Below are 14,170 nucleotides of genomic sequence, written 5' to 3' on the forward strand. Positions count from 1 at the left end.
GAAAGATTTTGGAAACAGCTGGAACAGCCTCAACTTTTTACACGTGTCACTTACAGGTGTTCACCAGGGCCGTGACAGGCTGCGTGTCTGAGCTTCAGAAGTCCACGGGTGCCGCCGCTGACATCTCTCCTGCCTGGATAATGGCTGCTGCCAAACATTTTGCCCCCAGACTGGACACCCTCTGCCACATGTTTCTACTGCAGCCCGAGCTCACCAGTGACGTCTTTCAGCAGAGGTCAAAGGGGGAGCCCCAGGAAATGGTGAGAAAAACCTTTTGGCTTCATTTTAATCATCATCATCGCCAGTAAGTCAAATTCCCACTTGTCAGATTAGTTTATTAGTTTAGAATGCTAACATGCTAAACTTTATGTCTCTAACATCAGCATAAAATAATCTTGTAGTTATTAAGATACCAACTATAAAACCGTGAACATGTCGCAGTCTTAAAATGTCTTTTATTTTGGCAGGTGGAGGACATTTTAGCTCTGGGCGTCTGTGTTGAGCAGACCAAACTACTGACTGTGACGTCTCTGAGTGAGTGCAAGTCCTTTGTGCACAGAGTGGAGTTTCTGCAGCCGTGTCTAGACAGAGCATTCAGTCAGAAATACAGCACCCTCTGCAGCCCGGGATGCCTGCAACACCTGGACTCCATCAGGTGAGTCTGGCAAGACTCACGACAGCAAAAAAAAGAAGGTATACTGTGTTCCTAAAGCGTATTAATGTTATTATTATAATCTCATTTTCTCCTTCAGGTCACTGTGGCACGGGATGCTTGTTGTTACATCATTCATCCAGCACATCGTTTTTGAAGTGAAAGAGAATAATGTGCGATTGAAAGAACTGGCTCTCAAACACTGCAACCTCCACCTGAACGTACGTGAAGTGGTTTCAGTCTCTGTCTTTCTCTTGAAATGACTAACCAGGGTTTCCTAGATCCTGACACATCTCGACTTGTGATCAATGTTTTAGTGGATAACTCATTTTAATTTATTTTTACATGTGTGATGTAGCATCTTTTGCTCTGAAGGTTCATGTATTTTTTCCTGAATGTCTATTAATCTTTTATTATTTTAACAGAGACAGTCTTCATTTGAAGTTAGCTTTTGCAGTGGGATCCACCCACTAAAGCAGCTTTGTAAACAAATGCAGTAGAGATAAAATAAAACCAAGACCCAGAAAGGACAAGACATTTCTTACTAAAGGCAGGAAACAACAGTTTGACATAAACAACAAAAGTCAAATGTATGAGATCAGGTTGTTTTTTCTGGTTTTCTCACAGCTGATGCAGGAATCACCTGATGTGAGGAGCGTGGAAACACTGGAGCAGCTGATCCGCATCCTCAACTCTTTCCACGATGAGTGTATCAGCAGGGATCTGAGGTCAGAATTAGAATTCAGTACAGGATATAAGAAATGTTTTATTTGTGATGTACAAAATAAGATGTATCTCTCGGTGCTATAATTCATCTCTCTTGATATTTTGCTGCATAGGTTTGGCATTTCTTGCTCAGTTTGCTGGCTGGAGCTCAAAGAGCCGTCTGTGCTGCCCTGCCAGCACGTCTTCTGTCTGCCGTGTCTGCAGCTCTGCATTCAGCCAGACAGACGTTCCTGTCCTACATGCAGGGCAGACATTCCGGCTGACTTCAAGCTGACTGTTTCTCACACCGTCAAGTGAGTCGGGGAAAAACAATGAGCAGGAAATATAGAAATGGCGTGACTCATTTAGTCAAACTTCATTGTTGGAAACTCGGCATTCTAACTTCTCAAAGAACTTTAGAATTATGGTGTTGTGTGTAAATGGCATCGTGTTTGTAAGAGGACATGTCTTTCTAATGTCTGCTTGGCTTACTCTTCATGGCTCAGGGCATCCCTTCAGCAGCATGCAGCCATCAGAGACTGCTGTAACTCCTTCTTCCTGGAGGTGGTGTCCAGGTTCTGTCTGTCAGAGGGCCAGAGGCCTGGAGAGGGAGTGGTGGAGCTCCTCTTCTCTTTACTCATCTCTGCTAACGGTGAGTCAAGGAATTAGTGCATGTGCACGGTCATAACTAGATCCCACATGATGCTTTGATGACATTCGTTCACTCTTGTGTGCGATGCAGGAGATGTGTACAGGACCCGAGAGCTCACTCCCTTCCTGGAGTGTGTGGATAACAACCCGGTGGTCCGATCCGTGCTGCCCAAACTTTTGCTGCAATACAGGTGGGGGCGCCCTTTTCTCATTTAAAAGCATGTGTCTCTGAAAATCCCCCAAAATGGATGCACTCATGTGAAGTATGATTGGCTCAAATTTGTACTTACTGTAGCTGAAGTGTGGGTTGCATGTTGGTTAAGCTTTGTGCGTCCATCAGCTTTGACCAGGCGAAGGCTCACATTCAGTCCTACCTGAAGAACCTGGAGGAGAACATTCTGGGCAGAGAAGACCACACTGAACTCTACCTGTTGTTTGTCAACTGTTTCCAGGTAAAAGATACATATATTACCTCCACACATGATGTAGATGATTTGGTTTCTCTTAGATTCTTAATCTTTTCTATTTGTTCCGAACAAACAGCTTCTGTTGCTGCTTGAAATAAAAACATCACCTCTTTTGCACCAAAGAGTTTTCAACTAAAAATAAATATCATCTTTTTACAAATTCCTCTCAGGACTCTCTGTTGTGCTCAGAGGTGAGAGAAGTAGAAGAGAGTAAAGAGCAACAGAGACAAGCAGAAATCAGATTCCTGAGCAGGATCGCCAGGGGACAGACTCCAGACAGGCAAGAGGACCCGGCGGAGTTCCTGCTCAACATCGCCAGGCTGAGAATATGCATGAGCACGGCTGCCCGGCTGATGGAGCGAGCCACGGTTCAAGGTGTGTGATGCTGAACTTTGTTGAACTTTAATCAGTTACATAATTTCATGATTTTAAAAAAGATGGCCGTGTGTTTCTTCATGGAACGCAGGCAGACGTAAAGAGGCGGAGGTTGAGTACCTGCAGCAGGTGAGGGCGGTGTGTGAGTACAGCGGTAACGACTGGCACAGGGTTTACCTGCTGCGAGCCCTCTGCAGACTCTCTGGCATGGACCGCATACTGTCCCTGATGAACAGTCCAGCCTGGAGATGGGTGTTTCCTGCTGATCTCATTCGACGTCAGGTAAAACCACATCACAAAAAACACAGAGCTGCTGAAGAGAGGAAAAATAATCCTGACAGTTGATCCAAAAATCTGGTTTTCTTCCTTCTTGTTGTGAGATTTTATCAATCGTCATAATAGGAATTCATCTGAAGTTGCTTTGGTTCTTGAAATTTGAAAATGTCAGGGTGCGTCGGTGTCTCACCTGGTAGAGCCCGTACCACATAGGCTAAGTCCTAACCGCAGCGGCCATGGGTTCAAGACCGACCTGCAGCCCTTTGCTGCATTTCATCCCCTCTCTCTCACTTTGCTGTAACATTAAAGGCAAAAATGCCCTAAAAAATAACTAATTTGAAAATGTTTGCAAACTGATATTCTCATTTAGAGTACTGTTCATCTACTCCTGCAGCTGAGAGGCTGCATCCCTGCTTTTGATGTCTCTCCTTATAATGTTTTTGTAGCTTTAAGAAAAGAAGTGGATACTTCTCTCAATAAAACACCAAATATTTGAGAAATATTTTTTCTAACAATAACAGATATGTGCTGTTCTACTTCACTGATATTTTGAATGTGTTAGATATAAATGATTAATTATTGATTACTTTCATTATCGATTAATCCACTGATTATTTTCTTGATTAATTGATTATTCTTTAAATTAGTTTGAAAATAGTGAAACTGCACTCATCACAGTTTTCTAAGTTGTTGTATTCAAATCTTCAAATCACTTGTGGCTCAGTCTGAGATCTTAAATTTACTATAATAAAAATACAAAAATAGGCAAATATTCAGTAAAAAAAATACATAAATGATAAACAGATTATGAAAAGAGTTGCCAATTATTCTTTTGTACATTGTACTGTGCATTACTCATGTTATGTTGGTTTTCTGTTTTTGACCATGGGATATTTTATATTATCTACTGGTCAATGAACATCACAACCACAATTTAGCAAAGACAATCAGTATATAATGAAACTATAGCATGGACCTGCATTGCTTTATCAACTACTGCTAAGTTCTAACTTGTCATATCATATAGGAACCGTCATGTATCCTTGACCAAGCTGGGACTAGTTACTGTGAAACCCAAAGCTTAGAACTGTGCATGTACTATGAAAACAAACACTAAAACGTTTTTTCTCAAAGAGGATGATTCTGTCTAACGTGGACCAGTTCCTGTGCTGTGGGCCGTCTTACCGAGCTGTGAGAGACGCCGTGGCCCAGGTCCTCCTGGAAAACAGATCAGACTCCTTCATGACAGAACTACAGGTCAGAGAGACTCCAAGCAGTTAATCAATGACACACTGTGTAAATATTTAACCCCTGTTATTTATAAGCTCTGTGTAAACATTTAATAAATGGTTACACGTTATGATGTGGTTTTAAGCAAATACATACGTTTTTATTAATGTACAGTATTCACTAACAATTATCACCTTTACTTATGAAGACATATATTTTATCAGCTGTGCTATAATATATTTTCATTCATTATATGTTTGCACGCCAGTATCCAGTTATGGCTGCGGACAGGAGTTATAGTTGTTAACAGTTATAGCTACACTTTCAGCTTATAACTGCATTATAAATTGTTTATTCGATATTTATGTTCTGCTTATGAGTTCTAAATATGGAGGTTTAAAGAAGAGTGTTAATTAAAACACTACCTGAGAAAAAGGTTGATTAAAAACCCTATAATATGATAATATGATTTCTCTAGAGCTGTTCCAACTAAAATTCTCTCTTTCACCTGTTTAATCATAATTTTTATTTTTTTATTTTTTGAATTTTTCCTTATTCAAACCTCCATTGTTTTAAACTTCCTCTGTAGAAGCTGAGCGGTTCTCAGATCAACCTCCTGGCCCTGGCCTTGTTCAGACACGTCACCTGCCGCTACAAGTCACCTGACATCACCGTACATCCATCCTCACAGGTCAGTATACATGATGTCTAATGTCTATTTGTGTCATATAATAGATACTGAACCTGCACAGTAGCAACGGTTAAAGTACGAATAGCGTGAAAAATGTGTGAAATAAGGGAAAAATCTTGACGTAAACGGACGGCTGGTGAGCATTTTAACGCAAACCACCAAATCAAAACTAACTTTGTGACTCTGAAGTTGTTGTAATATATCTACTAATCTACTATACTATCTAATTTATCTTTTATTTTTGACATATGGGTGTATATGAACTTATAGGAGACGGCGAGGCTGGAGCAGCTCCTCGGAAACATCACACAAAGGGAGTTGAGGGAGTTCTGCACTTCACTTCTGTTGAATCAGATCGGTGGACCGGGCTCGCCTCTTCAAATCAGCCAGAATCTTTCACATCAGAGACAAACCCTCCTGGAGCTGCTGGTCCATCTGGACTCTGTACTCCTTAGTGGAAATGCTTTGCTGGGTCCTCTCTACCAGATCGCCTCCCAGCCTCAGAACGTTACAGTAAGACTCCTCCATCCTCGGTCTGTCCTTAACGTTTTGTTTTTGCTTCATGCTATTTCGTAATTAAAGGGGTAATCCACTGATTTTACATGTGAGCATCAGTTTATTCGCTGGGCAGTGCTGCCCAAGTCAGAGAGAATAACCTTGATGATTGACAATACAGCTGTACCGCACAGTGCTTACAGCAGCTGTCCTGCAGGTTTTGACTGTATCACATGAACTGAAAACTGAAAACTGAAAATAATATCTCCTAGTCATACTTTGATCTGTTTGCTATGAATGCAGCACATTAATTAAGCTCAAATTTTTACTCCAAGAACTCCTTTCTGCCGACTATGCCTGACGATCACACGAGTGAAGTCAGACAGTGGCTGAGTAAAGAGAGGAAGGTTCAGATGTACAGTAAGTATTTTACATTATGAAGCTTCAGGTTGTTTTCCTCATCAAGAATGCATGAGGATATTTCTAATTTCTTTCTCATTATTTTTAGCCTGTGCCAATGGACACGTGTGCTTTGTGGGAGAGGTATGAGCTTTTTCTGTGTTCTTTTTATAGTATCAAGCATTGAGAATGAAATCATTTAAAAAAAATACTAATATATGATATGCTTCTGTATTTTCATATAGTGTGGTAAACCAGTGGTTGTATCTAAATGTCCTGACTGTGGACTTCCAATTGGCGGGGTAAACCACAACCCAGTCAGCGGTTTTACTCAACACACAGAATCGAGGTATTAACCTGTTTAAAGGTCCCATATTGTATAAAGTGATATTTCCATGTGTTGTTTGATTATAAAGCAGGTCTAGGTTCTATGTTAATACTGTGTGGACGCTCAGTCCACAGAGAAATGCACACAGCGTGTATTCAGAAACTGAGCCTTAAAACCACACTTCAACCTAACTTTGTGATGTCATAACAAAGCAATCACTGACCTCAGCCATGCCCCAAGCCCCACCCACCTGAACCCACCATCCAATCTTGCAGGATTTGGCTTACCTGAAATCTGCTTTATTTTTATTGGACCACTCAGAAAACGGTCAGCCAATCAGAAGAGAGGCTCAGAGTCCCCTCTCTTCTGATTGGCTGATTGACCTGTGGTTACGAGAGCTCCAGAGAGAAGCCTGAGAGAGATGTAAAACTACTTTGAGAATATTTTTGGTTCTTAAAACCACAAATATATTTTCTAATGGAGCAACACAGGAAAAGTGTAAAATTACTTTTAATGTATCTTTTCGATTGCAGCCATTGTTTTCCATTCATTTCTGTATGACAGACCTGAAACTTGATCAAGTTTTGTGCTACAGTTGAATTATGGCACCTTTAATCAACCAGCTTTGTGATAGTGTATTTTCAGTCAATTAATTGTGTTTGATTTCATTTGTTTTCTTCCTGGTTTGTATAAAATGTCAGAGATCAAACTCTGACAGGACACGTGTTAGGAGAGGCAGGTCAGAGGTCTGAGGCCCCTGAAAGGCAGATGACTTCTGCTCAGTCCTGCATCCTGCGGCTGCTGACGCACCTCGCCATGCTCCAAGGCACCATAAGAAATCCGAGAGTGAGACTTCACCTCAGTCTGCACCAGACATTAACATATCTCTGGTACTGAAAAGATGGCATCACGTAATAATACTCCTGTGTTGTTTTTGTGTTGTAGGGAGTTGAAGACATGATCCACCCCAGGCCGATTCAGGCTCTCAACTTCCTGTGGAGCCACCTAGAGAAGGACATGCATGTGCTGGAGCAGACTCTGAGCCAGAACAAGGACAACGCGGTTGTTACAGTTCATTTGGTTCTCAACGTCTGTGCAGGATTCACTACAGGTGATATTGACTTACTGATGAATTTCAGTCAGCGTGCTGCTTCTGTTGTTCATGTAGAAAAAATACGTGACATTGTCGCTGCTGAATGTTAATAAAGGTTCTCGTGGTGCAAGACCTGATCTGTCCTCCAGACAAGGACGGCAGCGGTGGGAGAAGCTCGTCTGTGATTCTGCCATCAGCCCAGTGCTTCAAGTAAGGAATACACTGTTGGATAGCTCAAAATTATCTGGAATCAATACCAGTTACATTTTCATTTTGTCTTACGTGGTGATAAAATCTTGTTTCCTCCTTTCGACTGCTGTCAGAATCTGCAGAATCTTCTGGCTGAAGCTGAGGACAGAATCCGTGCTGATGATGGACTTACTGGAAGCCCCCTGATGAATCTACTCCACGGGGATCCTGGGAACATGTTGTCCCTCCCCTCTGACTGCCCGACACACCGCTCCTCCTTCTGGACTTTCCCCGAGATGATGACAGTGGAGCGATTCTCTCGGCTGGTGGAAGAAGCGCAAGGACGCAGCTCTTTACCTCTGCTGAGCATGTTCCTCAAGAAGGTACCCATCTACATCATGTTAAATCCCCTTTGTGACAAAGACTGCAGACACAGTGGATGAAATCAGGCTCATGTACTTAGGTTTTAAATACTGATCTGACGCTGTGAAGATTCTTGATCAATCTTCTGTCAGAGCAACAGATTCATCCTAAAGAGGAGAATAGCCAATAAGAGTCCAGCTTATAGTGAAAGTAGGAAGCACTCAGAGAGCACATGACTCCACCAAGACTCCACAATTATTTAAATAGATCATTTATTTTAGTAGAAAAGTTTAGAAACGTTCAACCTGCATCTAGATTCACTGCACTTTTGATGAATGACTTTGCGCTTTACACTACAAGTCACATTCACTCATTCACAACTGATGATACATTGTGAGCAACTTGGGGTTCAGTATCAGATCATGTTGTTAGTTCAGAATTCATCAAATTTGACAGGATGTGTTTTTTATCTGCTTATCTTCACATGCCAAATTTACAGAACCCCCGAGAGGCATGTGAATTATTTATCCTGGATCCTTCTTATCCTTTATGTTTTTTTTTTTTTGTTTTCTTTCTTTCTTTCCTCCCAGAAAAAAAAATTTACTTGCCTCTTGGAGGTTGTTTATACAGATGAAAAAAAAACTTGATCCTGATGACTATAATATAATTATATATGATCCTGGCAAAAAAATAACAAAAAAAACTTGCCTTTCAGGGTGAATTTGTTGAAGATTGGATGAACTTTGTCAAAGTGTTGAAAGAACTGTTTTGCAAACCAGTCACTTTGGAGGGCAGTTTGTAAGATGTGGCCTATTCTTAAATATTCTGACCTAATATTCCACCAAACTTTCACTTAAACCTGTTGAGTAGTGTTGGAGGTTTGTTCTAAATATCAGACAGAGAATATTGCATCTTTTGGGGGAGGCTGAAATGTCCCGAGAAAATAATGAACTTAGCTCCTACAACGAATAAAAGTCTGGTCACCTCGTCTTGTTTCTTCAACATTTAAAACCCTTGTTTCCTTGGGTCTCTTGGGTATTGTTTTTGGAGTTGTATCGTTGTCCTGATTCGGTGTGTGTGTGTGTGTGTGTGTGTCCCAGATACACTGTCTGAGACAGCTACACCACCTACCTGAGCTGGCTGCTCTACAGTCAGACCTGCTGCGGATGTTTCCTCTGACGTCAGACTCTGCACCTCAGACCATTGCACAGATGCTACAGCACATACCAGCAGGTACATCAATATTTCATTTAGAACTGAACACACAACAGCAGCAGTGAAAGAATAAGGAAAAACCCATCACACATGAACAGACGCACACTTAACACAAGTTTTCTCATCATCCTCATCAGGATACCAGAAGAAGATGCTGCTTGAGAGAGTGGAGAGATTCATCAAAGTGTGGAACTGCCTCAGAGAGGAGATGAAAAAAAACTGTAAGCATGTCTCCATTCACATTGAGCTCTAATGTAGTAATTTACAGTTGTAGAAGTGCAACAGTTCACTTGTATCAGTGCATAAATTAAGAAAATAATCAAAAGAAAAGGAAATAATACAATTTCTCAAACTTCTGTCAGATAGTTTATGTGGCTTTAAACTGAGCATAGGTTTAATGTAAATGAATAAGCTTTTAGCTGCTGCTGAGAGTGAAAAAAACAAGTGTAGTTATTGATCTAGTATTTTAAACAGGAGATTCAGTGTTTAGAAGCATCTAAGTTTAGAAGAAGTCTCCCAGTCTTCAGTGTCACCATGGTATCATAATATTTAGTGAAATAATGCAAACATCAAATTTGTCTCTTATTTAAGACAGAATTCTCTCTTTTCCTGACCTTGTAAATAAAATGATACTTTCTTTTAATACAAATATACAGTTACAAATACAAATTTTGAAGTAGTTCTGCCTCTGCTTAAGAAAGAAAAATAATAACCATTCAGTTGAACATGTGTTAAGACAGAGATTGACACCTCTGTGTACAGCAGTGAGTAGTGGTGTCCTACATGTCTGCCTCCTACACCGCATGTCTTCACTGACCGTCTCCCCTGCCTGTGCGTGTGCGTGTATATATAGCAGCAGACTTGGGTGTGGATGTGAAGTTGTGTGAGAAGGAGGTGACAGCAGAGAGCTCCGGGGAGTTTCTGACACCGTGCCGACATGGACCGGGGTCATGTCTCCGAACTCTGGTGGACTTCCTGTCGGAGACTCACAACAGCCTGGTGAGAGAGGCGAGGACAGCGAGCGGCCAAGAGGACAGGTCAGTACACCGGGTCCCGACGTATTTGGTTTTTTTTTTGAGCCGCTTGAGTTGATGTTACGTGTTGATCCATTTTGGAAACAGAATCTGATGATGAAGACTATGTAACATGATCAAAAGCTCCAGAGCAAGTGGAGAACAAGTGGACCTGAGAGCTGATATTTTGTCAAATCTTCAGGCTCATGAAAAGGTCTTTTTTATGAAAACTTGGTGCTGTTTTATTCCCCCAGAAAATACAATGTTCAGTTGGAGAGGATATCGGAAACCCAGCTGACCCTGTGCAACCCAGAGAGAGAGCTGCTACCTTTGGTTCTAGCTCACTGTCACTACACCTTGAAGAAAGGTGGGGAGACCCACAGAAGCTACGATCTGCCAGGGATCCAGACCCAGCTGGCTCGCCGCTTCCTGGCTGGAAAACCAATCATCCAAGCGGTAAAGAATCAAAACCAATCATGAAACTGCCAGCAGATGTCAGGTAATACCAAACTTTCCGCTAACCAGCACTTTTATCCTCTTTGATCTGAACCAGGACAACTCGAGGTACCTGAACAGACACCTGCAGGATTTCTCTGTGGTTCTGTCCGAGGTCAGAGGAAAGATTCGTCAGGTAAAACTATTTCACTCACTCACTTAAGAACTTTACAATTCTGCGGTAAATCTTCATCTGGAACTGACTAATGCCAGCTGAAGAATGTTCACACTAGTTTCCCCTGTAGGATTTTTGTGAGGCCACTTTGTTAGAGGTCAAATTCCTTCCATCACACCCCTCTCACTGGCGGGCTAACAGTTTCAGTTTCTCTGTCTGTACTTCAGGAACCGCTGAAGGGTTCGGTGAGCAGCGCCATGAGAACGGTTCTGCGTTCATACACAGATGTTTGCGAAGCCGTGTATGTGGTGGAGATTGGCCTTCGCTACCTTGGGAAGACGGGCGGTGATCCTCGGGGTCAGCTTTCGTCCTACCTCACTGATTCTCTGCAGATGCGCCGGCAGATTTCCAGCACTGTAGCCAAGGTACAAACCTCCAGGCCCACAGCTATTTCCACTGCAACACCACTATGCAAAGAACTTGATCATGTTGATCTCATTCTGTGAGAAATGCCACTTACTTGTTGTTTGTCTCTCTATGAAAGTTCGACTCACAGAACACTCGATACAATAAAAAACACAGTTTGTACTTAAATATAAAATATGAAATAAGTGAAATCAAGCTATTTATGACTCTGATCTTCTCTTTTGCTGTGTAACATAAAAGGTCTAAGGGACCATAACATAATACATCCTTTGGTTTCCATTGATTTCTGTAAAATATGGAAATCTATTACCAGACAGTTGTAACTCAAATGTTTAAACTCAATTTTCACCTAATCTGCATTACCATGCAGCGATAATGTAACAGTGACATTGCAGACATTGTGATATTCTACACAGCTCGATCAAGTTTCAGGTCTGTCATACAGAAAAGAATGGTAACCAAAGGCTCCTATAGATTTTTTCTATATGAAAAGGAAATCACAAAGTTCAGGAAGTTCTGACGGCTGGATTTAAGGCTCAGTGTCTGAATACAGGCTGTGTGTATTTCTCTGTGGACTGAACACTTTGATACTTTCACAGTATTAATATAGAACCTAGAGCTGCTTTATAATCAAACAACACATGGACATCTCACTTTCTATACTATTGGACCTTTAAAAAAAACAGTTTAGCCTGCATTCAACAATGGTCAGCTAAAATGTAAAGTATACACGAGCTGTCGAAAAAAGACAATGGTATGGTTCCTCTAGTGCCTCACTAATGTCTCTTTCATTTTCATTTTAGAGTCTTGGAGAGAGCAAACTGGAACACAGCATATTCGCCTGGCAACTCCTGACTTGTTGGAAATCTGAGCTTATGCTGAACAAAAAGCATGTAAGTATCAATAAAATCATAAAATATGTAACAGAAATTTACTGGATGTAAAATTTTGTCACAATACTTGAACTGTGCATATGCGAGGCCCCTTTACAGTCTTAAAAATGCTAAATCCATGAAAGAACTCCACCCATGGTGACCACATAATCACTCGTGACCCCTGCTGGATGCCAGTGACTGACCCCAAACACCACACAGAGTTAAATTTTCTGGGCTGTAATCCGTTGAAAGTGTGCCGTCTGACACGGCGGGCGCTCAGAGTTTGACCCCAATAAGAACTAGGTTTAAGGAATTCTGTCTTTGCTGCAGTTTCTGCCATGAAGCGCATTATTTGTAGCAGTAGTATTTATTTTTTTAATATACAAAAAGTGAATTAAACCCTGATTATACTTAATTAATGGTCGTCTTTCAGGACCCATTCCAGAAACTCCCCTCACAGTTCCAGCAGAAGCTGTCTGAGGACCAGAGGAAAGAGCTGAAGTGTTTCCTCGCTGTCACAGATGTTGACACTTTCTCTTTGGAGCTGCATGAAATTCTGCTGCTGAAGACCAGCAATGCCGTGCCTGACCAGGGTTACCATCCACACTGGGAGTAAGCACAAGTCATTTGCATTCACCCCTCACAGTGAAAACACAACTAATTGACCATTTGTGAGTTTAGTTTTTGGAGGAGGCAAAGCAACAAATGGTAAAACATTCCCAAAACATTTGCATCATTGACATGAATTCTCTTCTTTACCCATAGGGTGTTTTTACAAATAAGAATTTTTTGTAAGCTCATCAGTGAAAGAAGTGTGCCTATTGTCACTTCAAAGATTACCACCCTAGTCTAAAGGAATCCATTGATTCTAGACAGCTTTAATCAGAGTAAAGTGTGGAGGTCTCACCCAGGGCTCTCCCCTGGGATTTGGAGCCTTTTGACTTCCAGGACCAGAGCGTGACCCCTCCAGGTCGCCATCTGTCAGGGGAAAGGAGCTTAAGTTGTATCCCCTCAGCCACAGGTCACTTGTATTGAAGCAGCAGCTGGGCAGGAAAGTGAATAGGAATGCTTGTAGGGAAAACAATGGTTTCAGTGCTAACTGTTCTAAATGCCCTCCCTCCCTCCACAGCATCAGGTACACCATAGAGATCCATTTGGACCAGAAAGGCCTTCCACCTCTGCTGGGGCTCGAGTCTTTATCAGAGGAGATCACACTGGGACAAGGAGCTGATGTGTGGAGGGCAGCTGTGGAGTTTAAAAGAAGATAAATTATTTCTACAGAGAGCTGAATAATTTGAAGTGTTTTGTTGTTATTACTGTCCATAAGGGAATATCTGAATTAAGATAGGCTCTCATTAATAAATACATTCCGTAGAACGATGGACAGCTGAAGGTCAGGAGGCCCTTGTGACAAGAGCCTCTGTATGAAGTGAATGTTAATATTTCTCAGTAACAAAGCCCAAAATGACCCCAGAGAGATGCAAAATGATCCCAGAGAGAAGCAAAACAACCACAAAGAAACACAAAATGACCACAGAGACACAAACAACTACCAAGAGACACAAAATGACCACAAAGTGATGCAAAGCAATTACTGAGAGACACAAAACAATCACAAACACACAAAACAGTAAAGAGACACTTAGTGAGTACAAAGAGACACAAAATGACTACAAAGAATAAAAAATGACCATAAAAGGGACACAATGGTTTATGGTCAATGGCATTTTGTAGAGTATCTCAGTCTGGGGGTCCCACAAGGATGGCAAGAGGGGTCCTGCTTAAAATTTTGGATTATTATTCCAAGATCCAAATGAGTGAGAAAGTGTTTTTTTTTTTAATTCTTTTTTTTATGTTTGTTCAATCTATTAATGAGGTGTCAGGGAACAGTTAATAAATAAACTATGGGTAAAATGGAGCTTGTTTGTCTTGCTTTCCTGTGGAATTGTTTCCCAACAGTGGGAACGTGGAGAAATGCAAAGAAAAATGTCATTCTGCTATCACGCCTCCCTTTGCAAAGTCAACCAAACAGTTGCCTGAGCCACGCCCCTTGGAAGCTGACACTAGACGGACAGCTCCTCCCAGCCTATCAGATGCGCGAATAAAAAAACAGCGCT

General features: G+C 41.5%; 1 protein-coding gene across 1 annotated transcript in view; it reads left to right on the forward strand.

The window, feature by feature from the left end:
- Positions 1-13,971, forward strand: part of rnf213b (ring finger protein 213b) — a 33,926-nt gene extending 19,955 nt beyond the window's left edge. Inside the window, 29 exon segments of the mRNA XM_056365965.1 lie at positions 57-260; positions 468-655; positions 753-873; positions 1,280-1,380; positions 1,492-1,671; positions 1,864-2,009; positions 2,100-2,199; positions 2,349-2,460; positions 2,646-2,850; positions 2,942-3,132; positions 4,261-4,383; positions 4,946-5,047; positions 5,318-5,560; positions 5,878-5,962; positions 6,051-6,085; positions 6,187-6,290; positions 6,971-7,115; positions 7,215-7,380; positions 7,478-7,572; positions 7,686-7,934; positions 9,015-9,147; positions 9,267-9,350; positions 9,983-10,166; positions 10,397-10,598; positions 10,696-10,773; positions 10,980-11,177; positions 11,982-12,071; positions 12,487-12,665; positions 13,183-13,971. Coding sequence (XP_056221940.1) covers positions 57-260; positions 468-655; positions 753-873; positions 1,280-1,380; positions 1,492-1,671; positions 1,864-2,009; positions 2,100-2,199; positions 2,349-2,460; positions 2,646-2,850; positions 2,942-3,132; positions 4,261-4,383; positions 4,946-5,047; positions 5,318-5,560; positions 5,878-5,962; positions 6,051-6,085; positions 6,187-6,290; positions 6,971-7,115; positions 7,215-7,380; positions 7,478-7,572; positions 7,686-7,934; positions 9,015-9,147; positions 9,267-9,350; positions 9,983-10,166; positions 10,397-10,598; positions 10,696-10,773; positions 10,980-11,177; positions 11,982-12,071; positions 12,487-12,665; positions 13,183-13,321 — 4,182 coding nt within the window. The 3' untranslated portion in view covers positions 13,322-13,971.
- The last annotated feature ends 199 nt before the right edge of the window (positions 13,972-14,170 follow it).

The sequence above is a fragment of the Seriola aureovittata genome, chromosome 21, assembly GCF_021018895.1.
Source record: "Seriola aureovittata isolate HTS-2021-v1 ecotype China chromosome 21, ASM2101889v1, whole genome shotgun sequence".
Lineage (NCBI taxonomy): Eukaryota > Metazoa > Chordata > Actinopteri > Carangiformes > Carangidae > Seriola > Seriola aureovittata.